A 20,724-nucleotide genomic window follows, 5' to 3' on the forward strand; every position below is an offset into this window, starting at 1 on the left:
AAATTTAAAGGTGAAACTGGCAAACACCGATGTGGAGAGAGTGCGGTAAAGACGATTTTGATTCTAATATCGGCTTTAAAATCTTCTCGTACCCTTCCCGCATCGGTGTGTGCACTGTTAAAACAATAGCTAAAACATTTAAGAAATTTGAAGCTAGATAATGAGTCTCTTGTTTATTTGTACATTATGATGATGTAGAATTTATAGTATTGAAAAATATGTTTTCAAAGTCTACTTATTACTGTTGTAGAACAACTAATATTATCCATGTTTTGAGCACTAAGTAGTATGAATTGGAAACTTCTAGTTGTTCTAGTTGCAGTACGGTATTATACCTTACTGTATTTCTTATTGTTGATTTCAACAGTTTAGAAATTCTATTAATCAAATGTAGGCTTTTGGATATGATATAAAATCTCTACCAGTACATTAAACTCTAAATAACTGTTCTCTATTATACCACCAGTTCTTTGAGTATTCATTTCAATAATGTCTCATATGATTAGGTATATAGTCTAGTGTTGTGAGGGACATTCTACAACATAATTAAATTTTTGTAGATTCAAATTGAGCTGTAAATTGAAAAATGACGTCTCATATCATTTTGCTGATTCATTATCCATGTAAATCATTACATCGGTAGTAATCATGGATGTATATCATTTGCATGTTCTTGCAATACTAACATTGGTCTGGTGGTCATTGAACTATAATATTGATTAATTTGGAACAACTAAAACAAAATTATATTTTTTCAAATAAAGCTATAGATTATTATAGATGTTCATGTTTTGAATTGATCAGGAGGGATGTTTGAACTTATTTTAAGCCACGATCATTCCATGTCCTCCATCAATTAATTAATCAAATAGTCGAATTCATTTGAGCCTTATTTTATTTACACTCTCAGAAACTCAGCCTCAGTTTGACTTTTGTTCATTAAATAGACGTTCCCATTGTACAAGATTTCCTCATAATAATATTTCGAACAGTTTATTTGTGATGCTGTTGAAAATGAAAGTTTAAAAATATTTTACATTATCTGAAAATAATTGAGTCCTTCCTAATTATATTCATGCTCCTTCCTACTCATGCTCAATAATATCTATTAACTTTACTCATATAATATCTTCTAGCGCTTTTAGGAGTAATTCTTTTGTTGTTTATTTAAATATTTCAAACTTTGGGACAGGAAAGTCAGTAGTCTGGTTGACTAGTGATCTATGAGATATTCAATTTTAAAAAAAGGTATTTGAAATAGGGGTTTGGGTTGTTACACACTCTACCCCTAAAATCTAAATATAAATTTGCATCACTCAATTTTTTTTCCTCCTTAGACTATATTATCGTGTACCCTTTAATACATTTTAATAGAATTCTAGTAGTTTTCCTTTTCCTAGCGTATTTATCAGTGTGTAAAATGAAGTTTTAAGGAGGTTCAGGTACAAAACCGCACTTTTATAACTTCAACTTCCCCCCAAAAAATATGTTCCCCAGTAGCTAGGCCCACCACATTTGGTGGCTCCCACTTTGATCTAAAGAATATAAAAATGTATTTCAATACTCTCACATTTTTTTAATTCAAAAATATTATTTTGTTCAAGATTCTCCATATTCCAAGATGATCAATTCAAATCATGATAGACTGTTTGGTTGAAATATTTTCTGGCTTTTTCCACTGCTATTACATTCAAGGTTGAAGGTTAATGCTTAAATGCTACAGTTCACAATAAATTGAGGCAATATTTTGCTTCCGAACTGTAAAATGCTTCAGTCTAACAGTTCAAAATTTTAGGCAATATTTTTGTTCTATATTATTGTCATTAACTGGTGGCGGGTGTCACATACTAATACTGTGGTTGTTGGGGCCGTTGCTTGCATTTTCAGACAAATCGGTTAGTTTCGAGAAGTCGGTTTCATTCAGTGATGAACCACCAGACATGAACTCGCCCAAACAACATTCGCCGCAGCATGGAGGTAACCTAACCTGACCTAACCTAACCTTTCCATATCACACATTACAGATAGTGGAATAGCTGGGTAAACGGAGGTCGCCCATTGGTCTTATGAGGAATTATAGTAATCAATAGACAGCAATCAACCAATCATAAATCACTTGAATCAAACAAAACCATTGAATTTATTTATTTATTTACAGAAATGTTTTATCCATATTGCTCCAATATTCTAGTAGTACGTATTATAATCCTATAATATATTCTCCAAATCGCTACTATTAAAAAAATCGTTCTCGGTGTTAGGAAAGCAAAATCTCGAATGTCAAGCGTTTTGTATGAAGCCGGTTTACTATTTTTGGAAAGAAATGATATTATTCTCATGCGGTTTTAAAGTTTTACACAACAATATTATTTTAATATGTACGTAATCTATCCAGAACAATATTAATATCAAACTGAGTTTTTGTTAAATAAAACTTATATCCAGAGTAGATAGTATTAAAGTACGGTACTGTACCGTATGTGCATTGGTTTGCATAAAATGATTCTCATATTATGGCTGACCTTCTGCAGTTATTGCCCTTTTCACACTCAAAACCAGTGATTTCGTTATCTGTAATCTGTGAACATAATTGGCTGTTTGCACAACAACCTTAATCAGATCTTGATCGACAATTATTAACTATTTAATTATTGTCAACTATTAACTTGTAAGCAATTGAAGCCGAAGCAGCACTCTTGATAAAACGTCGATCAAAGCTTGATTTTAGATCAACTTGGACGTTTTGACGATCGAAGTTTGTGCAAACGACCGATTTATTCGCCATATCAGCTGAAACATTATAATTATTTCATATCATTGATGTAAAATTTCATTTTTGCGACAAAATGCTTGTATCTCTTTGTTCATAGTAGTAATTGAACATTAATTTCCTCATTATTATGTCACTGTAATTCAGTTTGGTTAAATGTTTTGCTTATAATATTGCTTCTCAAACTCATCTCAAATGTTTTCTTTATTGATGGTAGTTCCATTACTGCAAATATAGCTACCACTAGTAGCATCGTAAATTATTTGCTCAGCCTATCTAATTCATACATTTTTTCATTTTCAGCTTTGAACAGTAGCCTAATGTTTTTTAGTTTATTTATTTTTGAGTTTGATTGTTTTTAATAACGTTGGGAATATTTCAAATTCAGAATCCTAGCGTTTATTCTTTCAGATTATTTTTTTTAAAATTTTCTATATTGTTGATAGCTGCTAAAAGTTTACAACTGCTGAACCCTTGAAATTTTATACTGTAGACCTACCTCCAAAAATAATAGGCTACATAATGGCATTGTAATAGCTTATTATAGATTTTATTAGCAGTAGGTAGTAGCCTAATCGATGTTCAAAGAAATAATCCATGTACTATGATGAAAGATTCAAATATTATATAGAGGTGAATTATTATGGAAAATAGTAGAGGATACAAAGGGTTTATACTCAAGGCTGCGCCGCATCAACTATCAATTTTCTATGTGTCATATTCAAGAGTGCAATCAGAACAAAAAAATCGTGCGTTCTTGTAAAATTTTATTTTCTTATTAAATAGATTAGCTACACTCATACAGATTTTTTCAAATTTTTCATTATTTGGTTATTTGTTAGGAAACAAAAAATGTACCCCATAATGTAAGTTATAGATCTCATTCCAGTTTTGCTTGTATATTGTCAAAAATTTGGTTGCACGTCAATTTATTGAGGTTCTTATAAAGAGTGATGTCCTTTAAGCCTTTGCAATATACTAAATAAATATATCATTTCTCAAACTAATGAGCACCGGTAATGGGAGAAACTCATACGGTACTGATGTAGTATTTAATGAATGAGGAAATGTGTAAACTCCACAGTTATATATAGATTCACCAAAAATCGACGGTTATATTGTCAGGAAAAACATGTACTGTATTCTGTACTGTACATAAATATTGGAGTTGGGTATATTATTATGGCTTTTTTTGGTTTGGTGTTTTCAGATTGTTCTTGTAATAATTATAGTGGATTCCTTCCATCTCCACTAGATCAATTCAGAGGGTGAATTTCACTGAATCTTCTCTACTTGAAATGTGTTATGTGTTTAGATAAATCTCAGTAATATACCCACACTCAAGTGCACTCAATCTATTGAATTGGAATTTTTACATGATTCATTCAACTATTACAATCCCATACACAGATTCATTTTCTAATAGATGTTTTATGTATTTAGATAAATCTCAGTAATATACCCACACTCATGTGCACTCAATCTATTGAATTGGAATTCTTACATGATTCATTTAACTATTACAATCCCATACACAGATTCAGTATCTAATAGGGACTCCCTGCTTACTGAAGATGTGTCTCATTGTCATTTTACTTTCATCGACGTCACGACAGTGACTAGGCTCAGAGGGACAAACAATAATAGTCTACTTTGCTGTATATAAATCCAGACGACCCCTTTTGAAACTTATTAACTGGGACATAAACTACAGTTGTAAAAGCAAGTGAAGATTAATTTGAGATTAATTCAGGTGAAGGTATATCGTTTATATGAATGTTAACCGAGTTGCTTGTGGAGGGCATACGGAACATTTGTGATGAATTGTATTTAAACGTTCTATTTCAGTGAGTATTTACACATTAATATATAGCCTATATTATTTGACATATCTCTTGCTATGACTATAATAACAGGTTAAGATAGGGTAGCCTAATCATTTTTGAAACACTCGGTATACACTCATTACCTGATATTCTGAAAACTCTGAATCATTGTATAAATAATACACTCAGTAATAATAGCCTACTCTGAATCAGTCAAGGTACCTAGAATAAGTATTGTATTCTAGGTACATTGGAATCAGTATAATAAGTGAATCTATGTAATATAGCAGGTCCATTCACGAGATTAAGTTTGAAATTGCAGCAGTCTTATGGGGATCTATCTTTTTCTCGTGACGGATCAATCTACCGAAAATGTGAATTTACACATTTGTCGCATGTGGGCTGACTGCATGTTGACTAATAAAATAATAACTGTGATTGTTTCTCTTGCATGCACTCACAGTCGACACTAAGCCAACAAAACCTGCCATCAAGTCTTCTACTTTGCCAAGGACCTCATCACAAGGTGACTATTGCTATTTTCTAATGTAACTTCATTAATATTTGATGTCAATATATCAGTACCTATTATATTACATTACTTTTAGTAGACCTATCAAAATCAAAACTAAATTTGAATAATCATGTTGGGACTGCTAGCATAATTCTCCTCTTTTAGTTTATTTAAAGTTATCAAACTTATAGAATAAACGACACCATCAGTTTAATTCTATATGAAGGAAATAAGTTATTATATCTTAATTTTGATTTATTTTAAAATGTGATTTCCTTTCAAATTTTCATTGTAAAGATATTATTGAAAAAACAGTTACGGATAACATATATGATTGAGCTTTCTGTCATAAAGTTAAACTTAGTTTAATTCAACTTCAATAAGATAATGATTGAATTTCATGCACTGTGATTGCACAAAATCAATCCATAGGCCCGGTTGCATAACAGCCGGTTAGATTTTAACCGTGATTAATTTCATTAGGTTCACAAATCATTAATTTTATGAGAACCTAGTGAAATTAATCACGGTTAAAATTTGACCGGCTTTTGTGCAACCGGCACATAGACTTGTTAAAGAATTGCTAATATGGAGTTGGTTTTAGGCTAAGGCACGGCTTGATACGCAATCTTCAAAGCATGATTTGGAGATATGGTGGAGGATATGTTTGAGAACTATTAAATCAGTTGAATAGTACTTTCTTTTGTCACAGATTATTATGTATTGTAGGCTATTAGTGTACTAATAATGTATTCTGGAATTATCCTGAATAAGGACTTACTTTTAAATGCCACAACTGCACGAAATTGAAGTCCCAGCTATGCTACAGCACTAGAAAATGAGTATAATTGAACTGTATCATTTTTTTTTATTTCATTGTATCTGAAATACTATTTTTTGTTCCTGATTCAGCAGCATTGCTAGAATTCGGAAATTTCCATAGAATAGTGACTAGATAAAAATGATGTTCCCTTATCATATTCCCAATATTCCTCCCTTTACTAAGATTTCTACTATTCACTGCTTTTACTGTCATAGTCTGATGTATTCCACACCGTATCCTGTTAACTTATTCCCAGCACATTCCTTTACTTGCTTGTTCAATAATGCCTAGAATTTGATTTTCAGTATTCCAAGTACCGTAATTCAAGTAGGGAGTAATGATTGATGGAAAATTTGCTTACTTAGCTGAAAGCAGATCTTCTACATTCTGTGGTTTGATGTCCTATGGATATTTTCGCTATAGCTCAGTTGAACTTTACATACAAAAACAGCTCGAAAAATATTAAATCAATCGTTCATTTGCTCATTCCATAATTATTACACAGGTTTCAGATAAGTAGCCTTTCCAGGCTGAAGCTCAAAAATGTTCCAATCTATGCATCAATAATATCAAGTAATATGTATGGAGTGCATTAAGTAAACACAGCTAACATGAGAAACTTTAAAGAATCGATAGAAAAAAACAAAAATATAAAAATCTACTTTGTGAAAATAATTAAGGACTGTGAAATTTTGTGAAGTGAACAACTATAAGAGTTAACCTATTTCTGACTATGTGTAACCTTATCTAAATTTGGGAGAGGAATAGCATAAGGCTACCTTATATTTTCTCTCCCTATCATGTTGATGATGTAGGTATGTAGGTACTTATTGTATCAATAAATAAAAAATAAAAAGAATAAAGAAAAGAACACTTCTGAAAATAATATTGTCCACCTTCCGAAAATGTTATTTCTCCCTGCTTCCTATGCTATAATGCTCCCTATAATAGATTTTTTAAAATTTAAATGTCATAGTTTTTATTGTTAAATAGGCTAATATTCAACTACAATTATGTAACTTTCTTGTTCAACTGACCAAACTTGACTAGATTCTCCATTCCCTTTCCTTAATCACCCTCACCTCCCACTATCTTGAGTAGCGCTGTGTCACACCTATCTAGTGCAGTTTTGATTTCAGTTGGTAATAATGTTGAGCTTGCCTAGTTTGTTTAGTTTGTTAGCTGCTGCTGCTTGGCTTCTGAAGTGACAAACATTTTGATACGCACTTGTATTAACTCTTAGATTCTTCTTCAGAACGAGACCGCCACAAACCCGCTCCGCCCCCCAAGCCCGTCTCTCTGTCGCCCGGCCAGTATGAGGGAAGGCATGTGTATAGGGGTGAGTCACAATCCGTTTCAACCACATCATTATTTATGTCATTTTGAAAACTTACAAAATTTGCTCGATAATGTAATGAACGTAAGGTAACGATGATGAAGAGTATGAAGGCATGTGTATAGGGGTTAGTCAACCGGTTGTTCATTACTCATGTAATTTTGAAAAGTTACAAAATTTGTTTGATAATGTAATGTAGGTACGGTATCAATAATGAACAGTATGAGGGAAGACATATGTGTATAAGAGTGAGTCACAATTCGTTTCAACCGGTCCCTTCATTACATATTATGTAATTTGGAAAATATTTGGTGGTTAAATTAAGCTTTAATGTTGATCGTTACCGTATGCTAAATGGCGATGAGTATTAGAACATTCACACAACCAGTCAACCATTAAGATCTTTATTTTGGAACTCGACAAGCTGTATCGTATCTGAAAAAAGAGCTTATAGAAATTTTGATTCCTATTTCAAATGAATAATGAATTTTGTTTTTTGACAAAACATTTATAGGTCTAATATAAATTATAGCCTACATATTTGCAGGCAACAGATCACAGTTACACCGTAAACGGCTTCCCCACTCAGAATTCAATACATCCCACATACATTGCCAAAATAAAATATTGAGTTTCAGCAAATCCAATACGGTACTGATCATTCATGCAATTTGAAAATAACGCTTTTGTTGAAATCAATAATGGAGTAAGTTTTAGAATAGAACTAGCATGAAACCACTAAGAGTGATGATAACTATTCTATTGAGAATGGTGAAATTAGTTTCAAGTTTTAGAAGATTATGAAGATAACATAATATTATCAATTAAGAATAAAAAACTCAAATTACAGCTTAAACAAAGATTGAAAGAGATTGTAACTTACTGGTTGATTTCCATTTATACATTGTTCACAATTATTTGTTATTGTTTGAAGATTATTGATGAATGTTTCATACTCCTTTCTACATGCTTCTGGTGTGTCCAACATGAAACTATTCACATAATCTCAATATGTTTATACTGATTATATTTATATCATTGTATCACTATCAAATTTGTGATCTCAGATATCAGTATCAGACGATATTAAAATTATAAATATGTGATACTGAATACGTTGATATTCTCAGTTAATAATATTTCTAATAATTCACGATTCATAGGTTTGAGTTGAAGTAAAAATATTAGATACTTTTAATCCATATTCAATATCATTTCAAAGTTTTTCAAAATTTTCTGAACGTTACGTATAGAAACGAAGTTCCTATTGTGAACTCGAGAGTAAATTTAATTGTGAGAAAATAAGGATTGGATGGCTCGGTAAATTTCTTAGAGCTGTAACTTACTTATTATTCTGTATCGAACAGGTTAAAAGTATCTTCACACTTGGCTACTGTACGCTACGCTGAAATACGTCTTCGTAGGACGTACGGTAGCCGTCCTATCTCCCAATATTGAAAGCTACGGTATGCTGAATGCTGATGTGAATATCACAGATTCGTAGCTTGTATTCAACATTGGGAGATAGAACGTATTTCAGCGTAGCGTAGTCAAGTGTGAAGAGACCTTATTTACATTTATTTTTGGTTTTTGTAACCTCTTCACAATCTAGTAAATATTACAATCGTAGAATCCTATTGTCTTGAAATATAAGGCATTAAATCTGAAATAATAAGAATTAGAAGAAGAATTGATTGACAATGAATCAATCGAACAATCAATGAATTGTTTCACATATTAATCAGTTACTTAAAATAAACTCGTATCAATTTATGACTGGGGTTCAGGATTACTATTTTTACCAGACTAATCAATAATTTATCGTTGTTACATTCCAATTAGTTGTAAAGTAGGAGTAGCCAAGGAAAATGAATCAATGTTTGCTCTTGAGGTAGGAAACATCAAATCAGACAAATGCAACTTAAATAATGTTTTATATGTTCCAGAACTTTCTAAAAATTTGTTATCTGTAAGTGCTATCACTGAGAACGATGGTAAGGTCTTATTTAGTGGAAATAGGGTTGAGGTGTTGAAAGACAATGAAGTCATTATGGAAGGCATAAAAAATTCGAATGGTTTGTTTGAAGTTGACTTGAAAATGCATAATTCAAATTCAGTCCATCATGTAATGACTAGCACTATTTCACCCAAGTCTAATGAGTCTAATGAAGTAGAATTATGGCATAGGAAGCTAGGCCACCTTGGTGTAGATAACATGAAAAAGCTCATAAATCTTAGTGAGGGAATGAATATTAAAACTAAAATTGATGACTTTTCCAAAAACCCATGTGAAATATGCTTGTCTGCTCGCCAAACAAGGCAACCTTTTAAAACAGTCAGGGAAAGGGCAACAAGACCCCTTGAAATAGTACATACTGATGTTTGTGGGCCTATTACCCCGGTAAGTTGGGACAATAAAAGATACATGGTTACTTTTCTAGATGATTTCACACATTTTGTCATGGTATTTCTTATTCAAAATAAAAGTGAGGTATTTGATATAATGAAACAATTTGTAGCTGAAGTAGAGGCAAAATGGCATTCTAAAATTTCAAAATTTCGGTGTGATAATGGTGGGGAATATTCTAGTAATAAAATCAAGGATTGGTGTCAAAATAGAGGGATTTTCATGGATTTCACCATTCCATACACTCCAGAATTAAATGGAAAGGCAGAAAGAATCAATAGGACATTGCTAGAAAAGGTTAGGGCACTTTTGTTTGATTCAGGATTGAAAAAGGAAATGTGGGGTGAGGCTGTAAGGACAGCAGCTTATATTGTTAATAGAAGCCCAACATGTACTCTTGATTGTACTCCAGCTGAAAAGTGGTACGGTAAAAAACCAGATCTATCAAGACTACAGATTTTTGGAAGTATAGCATACAGTCATGTTGCAGGTAATCTTAAGAAACTTGACAGTAGAACCAAGAAGCTAACGTTTGTAGGATATTTGCAAAATGGTTATCGGTTGTGGGATGCTGATAAGAGGAAAATAATTGTTTCTAGGGATGTAATTTTCTCAAATGTTGAGCAATCTAACCAAGGTGAAAAGTATTCTGACCCCAAAGTATTCAAGATAAATCAAGGCTTTGACATTGAGGGAATCGCAAAAGGTAATGATCCAAACAATGTATTTGAAGAAATTGAAAATGATGGAGTACAAGAAACTGAAATGAATGAAGTTGAAGAAATTGGAAATAATGAAGTAGAAGAAACTGATACAAGTGAAGCTGAGGGTATTGAGATTGAAACAAATGATATTGAAGATGGAATCAATGAAGTAGAAGTAAATGAAGAAAGTGGAGAAGAAATGATGGATGAAAGTAATGAAATAAGAGGGAGAGAGAAAAGAGTGATTAAAAAACCAGTGTGGTTGAAAGACTATGAAACCAGTTATCTTAGTCTACAAGTAGATGAGCCTCTTACATTTTCTGAAGCTATGAAATCAAACAATTCTGTAAAGTGGTTGGGGGCAGTAAAAACTGAACTAAATGCTTTGAAAGAGAATATACTTGGACAGAGGTAGATACTGTACCAGAAAACAAAGAAATTATTGATAGCAAATGGGTATTTAAAATTAAAAATGATGAGAAGGGTAACATTCAGTACAAGGCTAGATTAGTTGCTAGGGGGTTTCAACAAAAGGATAGCATAGATTTAAATGACATTTATGCCCCTGTGGCCAAATTGCCAACTTTTCGGATTTTCATGAGTGTTGCAAATAAATTAGGGTTTCCTGTATATCAGATGGATGTAAAAAATGCTTTCCTTAATGGTGATATCAAAGAAGACGTTTATATGTCATTACCAGAGGGAGTAGAAGGATTTAGGAATAAGGTTTGTAAACTTAAGAAGTCAATTTATGGTCTGAAGAAATCTCCAAAAGATTGGAATTCTAAATTTGATTCTGTAATGAAAATGAACAATTTTACTAGGTCTAAAAATGATTATTGCTTGTATTCTAAAATTGTGGAGGGTAAAAGGTATTTCTATTATTGTATGTAGATGACATACTTATTTTTGGTTCAGATGAGAATGATGTTTCAAGATTGAAATCAGTCTTACAAGAAAATTTCAAGATGAAAGACTTGGGCTTAGTTTCTAATTTCTTGGGAATTAATGTCAAACAAGATATTGAGAAGGGGGTAACTGTTATTAGTCAGAAGGAGTATCTCAAACATGTATTGGAAAAGTTCAACATGCAGGATTGTAAGCCAATGGACACTCCCATGGATAAAAATTTCAACTTTGAATTATTGACTAGAGATAAGTCAGAGTCTGTAGAAATAGAAAAGAAATGTCGTAGACTAATTGGTTGTCTTATGTATGCTGTTGTAGGATCTAGACCTGATTTGTGTTGTACTGTATCTTTCTTGAGTCGATTCCAAAGTTGTGCCAGTGAAATGTTGTATAAAAATTTAAAACGTGTATTGAGATATGTAAAATGTACTTTAGATTTAGAGCTAGTATATAAGAGAGAATTGAATGATGATATGATTGTAGGCTATGTAGATGCAAACTGGGGTGGTGATTTAGAGAGAAGATCAACCTCAGGTTATTGCTTCAAGGTTTTTGGTAATACTATTTCTTGGTGTACCAAGAAGCAACAGAGTGTTTCATTATCTAGCACAGAAGCTGAGTATGTTGCTTTGAGCCAAGCTGCAAGCGAGGCTTGTTGGATAAAAGGAATTTTAATTGATTTTTGTGTTGTTGAAAATAAGAAAACTTGTATTTTGTTGTTTGAAGACAATCAGTCTGCTATCAAAATAGCTCATAATCCTGAGCATCATAAAAAAATGAAACATGTAGATATAAGGTATCATTTTGTAAGAGAGAAAATTTCTGAAGGTGTTATTCAAGTTGAGTATTTAAAATCCTCAGATCAGATTGCTGACATTTTCACAAAACCCTTGGGAAAGGAACTTTTTGTCAAGTTTAGAAATAATATTTTTTAATAATTAAGATGTTTTGAACTATGTTAATTTTCCTATAACTTACTTTGTTTTTTGATTGATAAATATTTTTTTGGGTTATTTCATTGAGGGGGCGTGTTGTTTGACAATGAAATAGACTAAATAATAATATGTGTGATTGGCAAGGCACTGGTGACTCTGTACTGTACTCTGTCTCTGTGAAGTGTGTGTAACATGCCTTAAGTAAAACGTTTGAGTTCAATGTATTGGTTTGACTTTAAAGTAAAAATAAAATCAGTAATAATGTTCAAATAATCGTAATACTTTATTTCTTCACCGATATAACCTTCAACAACTGGTTGATTTCCATTTATACATTGTTCACAATTATTTGTTATTGTTTGAAGATTATTGATGAATGTTTCATACTCCTTTCTACATGCTTCTGGTGTGTCCAACATGAAACTATTCACATAATCTCAATATGTTTATACTGATTATATTTATATCATTGTATCACTATCAAATTGTGATCTCAGATATCAGTATCAGACGATATTAAAATTATAAATATGTGATACTGAATACGTTGATATTCTCAGTTAATAATATTTCTAATAATTCACGATTCATAGGTTTGAGTTGAAGTAAAAATATTAGATACTTTTAATCCATATTCAATATCATTTCAAAGTTTTTCAAAATTTTCTGAACGTTACGTATAGAAACGAAGTTCCTATTGTGAACTCAAGAGTAATTTAATTGTGAGAAAATAAGGATTGGATGGCTCGGTAAATTTCTTAGAGCTGTAACTTACTTATTATTCTGTATCGAACAGGTTAAAAGTATCTTCACACTTGGCTACTGTACGCTACGCTGAAATACGTCTTCGTAGGACGTACGGTAGCCGTCCTATCTCCCAATATTGAAAGCTACGGTATGCTGAATGCTGATGTGAATATCACAGATTCGTAGCTTGTATTCAACATTGGGAGATAGAACGTATTTCAGCGTAGCGTAGTCAAGTGTGAAGAGACCTTATTTACATTTATTTTTGGTTTTTGTAACCTCTTCACAATCTAGTAAATATTACAATCGTAGAATCCTATTGTCTTGAAATATAAGGCATTAAATCTGAAATAATAAGAATTAGAAGAAGAATTGATTGACAATGAATCAATCAAACAATCAATGTATTGTTTCACATATTAATCAGTTACTTAAAATAAACTCGTATCAATTTATGACTGGGGTTCAGGATTACTATTTTTACCAGACTAATCAATAATTTATCGTTGTTACATTTGTGTTGTGCATAGATTTGCAGCTAACGCCGGAAATGTACAACCAGCTGCGCGGCCTGCAGAAGAAAGCCAAAGACCTGCGCCAGGAGATGAGGAATCTCAGACGAATGTCTCAAGCTCAAGCCCATTCGGTTAGGGAAACAATGAAGGATACGTTCATCAAAATTCGGTCAGTTGATTTTCATCCATTTTATTAATACAAACAAATACAATCTTATGTAAACAAAGACAAATATATCTTTATGTATCTTTAAGGTCTTTGAATATAAAATTTATACTTAATATAAATCATTAAGTTTAGTTTATCCATGAATAGACCTATATATAGTTCACAGATGGAAATTATTGAGATATTGCATTTAATCAAATTCTAATTAATTAATAATGATTATTAAACGAAAATCCAAATCAAATGCTGCAAATCACCCCGAAGACTTCTGATACTGCAAATATTGACAACAGGGTAAACAGCTAGATGGAAATTCGACTATTAAAAACATATTTTTCGCCCCACTTGGATGTAATGAGCTGGTTTACGTGCGTCATATGGAGGCCGAAAGTGATTGTTTTCTGACCAGGCCGGTAAAATTTTTACGGCCCTAGGGCTGTAAAATAACCTTGAAGTCAGCTGATTCTGATTTGATGTGAACGTGTTTACAAAATAGTTTATGAAACGTAATCAGTTTATGCTTCTAGAATTGAATAAAGTTTTTGCAATAAGATACTATCATTTTATTTGGATGAATGAAATACAAATGAGATATTATAAACTATTCAAATTCAATTTTCAGAGTATAATAGAATCTAACCTCAAACCTCCTAGTAAAGCGTTTATCACGGAACATGGTGGATAAACGGAATCATTTTATGCTTCTAGAATTCAATAAAGTATTCTGTATAATATACTATCATTTTATTTAAATGAATAAAATACAGATAAGATATATATTATAAACTATTCAAATAATTCGATTTTCATAGAAGGATAGAACTTCCAACCTAAACTTCCATTGACATTCAGATCACATCAGATTGGCCGAATTTCAAGTGTGCTAAAACAGCTGATCAAAAACTTTTTCAAGTGTGATAAACCAGCTGATCAAAAACTTTTTCAAGTGTGATAAACCAGCTGATCAAAAACTTTTCATTATTTGTGTTTATCATTCAATAATAAAAACATTTATAATAATATCATCTTATTGTCATTTGGAAGAATAAAAAGTATAAACTCAACCTCTTACATAATTGAACATAATCTTTTAGGTTATTTAGACAAATCAGAATAAAAAATAAAAATACTTGGACAATTTCTTGATATTCAGATTTGCTAGAGCTATGACCTTCCACTTTTGCTTTCGGAAGTGCTTATAATAGACAATGAGAATAATTATTATTCTCATATATATATTGTTTATTTTTCTGTGTGGCGAAAAATTACGTTCTCACCATGGGCAAAAATGTTTTCCGGCTCTCAATCTTTTCTAGTCCTCGGCCTACGGCCTCGGACTTGAAAACCGATTTCGAGCCAGAAAAGTCTCATTTTCGGCCCTAGGTGCGAAATATACTATTTCAGCCCGGGAACAAATAATTTTCGAATAGTAGCGCTCATCGAATTTCCATCTAGCTGTTTTCCCTGTTGTCAATATTTTCAGTAGCAGAAGTCTTCGGGGTGATTTGCAGCATTTACTTTGGATTTTCGTTTAATAATAATTATACCTATAGTTCATTAAGTTTAGTTTGATGCATTGCATTCTATTTCACGGTATTTTTGATATTAGTATCCTGTATATCTTATCCATTCCACTCATCCATGGTACTCAAGAACGGTGTCCATTTATAGTTACATACATATGCTTCAGTATGTATGCATATACATGATACATACATACAGGTGTTATCATCTTAGCTTCTGATTTTCTACTGATTAAAAATGCAATTCAAATAAGATTCTTGAAAATTGTTTCTCACTCTTCTCAACATTATGAATATTATAGATGAATTTTATAAATTATGAACTGGTTCATTTTGCTGAATAACAATTATTATTATTATTAAGCTCTCCGATTTTCCTCAAAATCACATCAAGTTACTCAATTTATTAGGTTGCTAAAAAGTGATATAAAGTGAATAATAAATAACTTCATGGCAATAAAAAGTAATAAAAGCCTCTTTGGGTCCTAAGAAAATCAATCGATGAAATACTTTATTTACACATTGTTGTAAAAGTTAATATTGTATCAAATAATAAATCGTCAAAATACAAGAGTCAAAGCAAAATATGTTTAAGCTATATACAGTAAGCATACCGGTAACTACTGTAAAAAAGCTATAATAAAGGACCGTTCGAGACAGTTGAAAACGTCTTTCGAAGAATAGTATATATATATCCAGGTTCCAAGAACACTTATTAAATCAAATGGATTATTATTCATTATAAAACTTTTAAATTGGATGGTCCATTAGTTTCAATAAGTTTCCTAGAAACCATACCTGAGATTTTGATTCAATTCTTTTTATAGTATAAAATCATTCTATTTATTCCTTAGAAATAATTCTATAATGGAGATCAAATTAGGTCAAACAAAACAATTTGAATACACTATTGGCATTACCCAGCAAAGGAAAAATCCTGTCCGCTGAGTGAGAGTATCAATTCAAAACAAAATCAAGCTAACATGAAACAAAAAAGAAACCAAATTATTTATATATTTTATTATATTTATTATTATTACAATTATTCGTTATTGAAATGCACTTTACAAGCTCTTAGTTATTCAGCCTTGTTTGTGTGTTGTTAATTGTTTAATTTTGAATAATTTGCAGAGCAATGTTGATGACGGGTGGAGAGGGCATTTGGTCGGCAGCGGGTGACGCAGAGCGATCGAGGTTGAACAGAGAGGAAGACCTCTACAAACAGGAGATGCTTCGGCTCGAGTCTGACCTCACGTGAGTGCTTTCAACTTGATTGCTCATTTCGAATGAGAATTTTCAAAAATACTATAGGCCACATTACCACCATCAAGTATAATAATTAGTTTACATGGTATTACGCTGAAATAGTTATTTGTGCATCTAGGGACTAAAGTGCAACTTTTTCTCCCTGAGGGAAACTGTCGTCGCCCGATGGCGTAGCCGAGGGCGACAATTTCCCTGAGGGAGAATAAGTACTTTAGTCCCGTGATGCACACAACATTTTTCCTCCACCTACACCAATACCTATAACAATGAATAATTTGTATATTGAATAATTAAATAAAAGTTCGCATAAACGAAAACGTACCTTTAGATGAACGCTCTCGTAGAGATGCCAATGACGTTAGAGGTGTGTACTTTTTCATATCCACGTTAGAGGTGTGTACTTTTTCATATCCACCAACGGTTGAACATAACCTAACAATCGAAATAGAGCTACTTATTTCCTAGAGCTAAAATATTCCAAAGATCGAAATAGAGCTCTTTTAGCACACTTGAAATTTGGACAATATGAATGTCAACAATGCTTGCCGTCGTCGACTGCGGAAAAGTTCGCATAAACGAAAACGTACCTTTAGATGAACGCTCTCGTAGAGATGCCGATGACGTTAGAGGTGTGTACTTTTTCATATCCACCAACGGTTGAACATAACCTAACAATCGAAATAGAGCTACTTATTTCCTAGAGCTAAAATATTCCAAAGATCGAAATAGAGCTCTTTTACTTTTCCTCTACCGACCACGACAGTGTTGCCACATTCCTCATTCTTCAATCGCGGCGTTGTCGGACTTCTTCCCATGTTAATCTTATGGGTTTATTTTTACTCCCTTGGGAGTAAAAGTGATCACTTTTCCCGCTGGGAATTATTTTTAGTCCCATGGGAGGAAAAGTAGTACTTTAGTATTCGATTCCAGGGTGTAAAATGAGACTTTTGATAGTAGGTGGAGGAAAAAATATATTTGTGATTAGGATTATTAAAACTGATTATTCGGTAATACATGATATAAAAAATATTTCATTTCAGAGTAGATACAATATCAAAGAAGCATGAAATCGTCAAGTTTATGACATCGTAGATTGTATTGACTGCTTGTAGACTATATTCATGTGCAGAGTATAAAATATTTACTTCCTGACTGAGCATGGATTACTCAGGATCAAAATAATAATTCTTGGAAAACAGACCGCATGCTCCAGTTAGTGAGAAAATATCCATATTCTTTCACATGAATAGTATGCAAATTGCCTTCAAAAATTTGATGAAACATTGCAAATCATGCTTCCAAATGAAAACATTGAAAATATTCTTCAATTATAACAATAATGTGTTATTGTGGGTTATTAATATAGAATAGGTTATTAATAATATTGGTTATTAATAATATTGAATCGCTGTCTTCATTTTCACCTAGGAGGGTGAAGTTAGGACGCAGTTGACCCTCTCTTACGACTCTTGATAATATCTTATACAATGCACATCATATTGTGTGTATTACAGTTCGTTCTTCTTCAATAATAAAATAAAGTTGTAATTCCTTCTGTTAATAGGCAATTGTACAAAACCCTGTTAAATTTTTATTGTGATTGGAACCAAAATTGTAATTTTCATGTCACAAGCACCAATCAGAGAAGCCTTACAGTTGTGTTTTGTGTGATGTTGTGTTACTTTTCCATAATGAAAACAAATATTGTAATTGTCAACCACTTTTTATTATTATAAATTATTATAATATATACAGAACCAGGTTTCGTGGCTTTATCAGCCACATCTTCAGCTGTTTGTTTACAACACTTTTCTACGACTACAGTAGTTGTAAACAAACAGCTGAAGATGTGGCTGGTAAAGCCACGAAACCTGGTTCTGTATATATTATAATAATTTATAATAATAAAAAGTGGTTGACAATTTCAAATTAGTGTTTTCAATCAGAGAAACCTTTTTTCAAAATTAACCTTCTCTGATTGGTTCTCATGGCATTTAATTATGATCAAAAGTATTTTGTGCCACCGGGCCCTACTCCAAGAAAACCCATAAATTCCCTGTTTGTATTGTTCATATTATCTATTGTACATACTTGATTAACTTGAAAGTTATTTTCTATCCTCTGTAGAGTACATGCAAAGTACTTGTAAATAATTAAATTCTAAAGAGGATCTCATTTTTATGAATATGTAATTTTTGCAGCGAACTGGAGAGCACAGTTGAAGAGCTGAGAGGAAACGTGATCAATCGCAAAACTAGAGTGAACATGTCGGATGTTGAGAATATGGCTTTAATACTAAGTAAATCCAGGTTGGTATAGGATAATTCATTTTCATACTAATAATTCAGGCGGAAGCTACCTATCCTCTATTTTAAATATTAAAGTATATTAAAAAACTATGATAGTCAGATAACACTGGTTGTTGTTGATGAGAGTGATCGTACCCCGATTCTCACGGGGATCAAGGTGCTATAAGAGTAAGCTGATTAAGGCCCGGTTGCACAACAGCTGGTTAAATTTTAACCGTGATTGTTCTCGTGAACAATTAATCACGGTTAAAATTTAACCGGCTGTTGTGCAACCGGCACTAAGAGTGTAGTGTCTGGGGGTGGTCTCTTGCATTCTTCATCTATTGCACGTTTGTATATGTAGATATTTCGATGTAGAATACTTTTTAAATGTATTCTAAGATTTCTTAATGGAAAAAGTATAGTAAAAAGTGAATAAAATAGATTTGCTATTTTACCCAGTAGTCTGAGATGTTATGTTGATAATTCTTTGTGCTATGGTAGTTATAAAAATCATATTCTGTTAGATAAATTAATCTAAGCGTATAAGTCCAAATTATTCAAATTTATCTATTTCATTTTATTTATATCCATCGTCCATGCTTGAATTTCCAAGCTATATTCAAATTAAACTCTGAAATCTCACAAAGTTTCTTTGCTTTTTTTTCAGTAAAACTGTGGCCGAATTGAAGCTACGATTTCCTAGTTTACAAGATGCTATGAGGTCGTTGCTCAGTCAAGAAATGGAGAAGGTTGTCTGTGAAGAAAAGTGAGTAAAATATCTTGGATATTTTTCTAAATTATTATTTAGGTACTGTATATCTCTATTAATGCTGGGAGATCAATTCTCGTTACTGTATTTTGGCCTTTATTGTATTATTCATTTCTGTCAGATTTCACAAGTTATGAATGTATTCAAAGTAATCTGAGTATTTCTGATCCTTCATAAATGCTAAAATTTAGATACTGGGATCAGTGCTTTACATAGATATCATAGAAGATTAGAACTACGTGACAAAAGTTATACTCATTTTCCAATGCTTGGTTGAATCATTAGCGTACGTATATTTAAATTCAACTAAACTCGGAGTTTATTTGATGAAAAATATCAAACTAATGCTATATGGTACTTCTTGATATACCGGTACAGAGTGAGTCATATGTATGGGAACCCCTCATTAAGTTGGAGACTGTTGTAGATATAATACTTTAACTTCAGTATAAGTTATTGATCGAATACTCTACCTTTTGACGTACAGCTAGATTTCAACCCTCATAAGGGGGTGACTTAGGGGTTGTAACTCGAATATTTTTAATGTAAACACCCATTATGTGGTACATTATTTCAAAGGCCTTTTTAAACAAGAAAGATGACATCAATAAAAAATGTTCTATGATACTTGTATTCAGAATGGCCGCTGATTGAAGTTTTACCAATCATTTCTTTAAAAATTAAAATTTATTAATTAATTTGAATAGGTTAACCTGAGAGTAATAATACAAAAAACATTATACATTATCATTGATATATACTGATATGAATGGAAGCAGGTGCCTTACGAAGAATGAATCAGGTGACTACAATACAGTATGAACGACTATAAAGTCAAATCATCATTGTAGATATCTATTTTCATACATTTTTATTGAAAACTATGCCTCTAAATTTAATATTTCGATTTTCAGATTTTTGAAAGAAGAGCCTGAACGTCTGGAAAGTGCACTTCGGCGTTGCAAAAAGCTAACTGGAACATTAGTTACATTGAAAAGGTTTGTGACTTACATGCCCCATGCAAACTCACACGTCTAGATTTTCTCGATTTTTAATTTTCTTTTTATTTCATTTTCTCCGCTATCTATGAAGCTTTGAATGTAAAAACACTTATCAGGAACAAAGAACCAGGTTAGTGGATAAAATAACATTTATTCCGAACTTTCATGATTAGGGGATCGTTATAATTGGTTGTTATCATATCAGTAATCTGAGCTGGA

At 32.1% G+C, this 20,724-nt stretch overlaps 1 protein-coding gene across 27 annotated transcripts in view; it reads left to right on the forward strand.

Moving 5' to 3' along the window:
- LOC111059276 (coiled-coil domain-containing protein AGAP005037) overlaps window positions 1–20,724 on the forward strand; it is a 346,739-nt gene that overhangs the window by 300,118 nt on the left and 25,897 nt on the right. For 12 of the 27 annotated variants that reach the window (XR_005570967.1, XM_039425095.1, XM_039425099.1 and 9 more), the window contains 8 exons: window positions 1,888–1,977; window positions 5,060–5,122; window positions 7,177–7,272; window positions 13,502–13,655; window positions 16,310–16,432; window positions 18,646–18,753; window positions 19,403–19,501; window positions 20,419–20,502. Coding sequence is in view for 26 of the 27 variants with exons in the window: in XM_039425095.1 (XP_039281029.1) it covers window positions 1,888–1,977; window positions 5,060–5,122; window positions 7,177–7,272; window positions 13,502–13,655; window positions 16,310–16,432; window positions 18,646–18,753; window positions 19,403–19,501; window positions 20,419–20,502 (817 nt within the window). In the remaining variant the exon portion in view is untranslated. The remainder of the gene's footprint in view (window positions 1–1,887; window positions 1,978–5,059; window positions 5,123–7,176; window positions 7,273–13,501; window positions 13,656–16,309; window positions 16,433–18,645; window positions 18,754–19,402; window positions 19,502–20,418; window positions 20,503–20,724) is intronic. The other 15 variants (XM_039425101.1, XM_039425105.1, XM_039425112.1 and 12 more) reach the window with 6 other exon arrangements.

The sequence above is a fragment of the Nilaparvata lugens genome, chromosome 3 (assembly GCF_014356525.2).
Source record: "Nilaparvata lugens isolate BPH chromosome 3, ASM1435652v1, whole genome shotgun sequence".
Classification (NCBI taxonomy): Eukaryota; Metazoa; Arthropoda; class Insecta; order Hemiptera; family Delphacidae; genus Nilaparvata; species Nilaparvata lugens.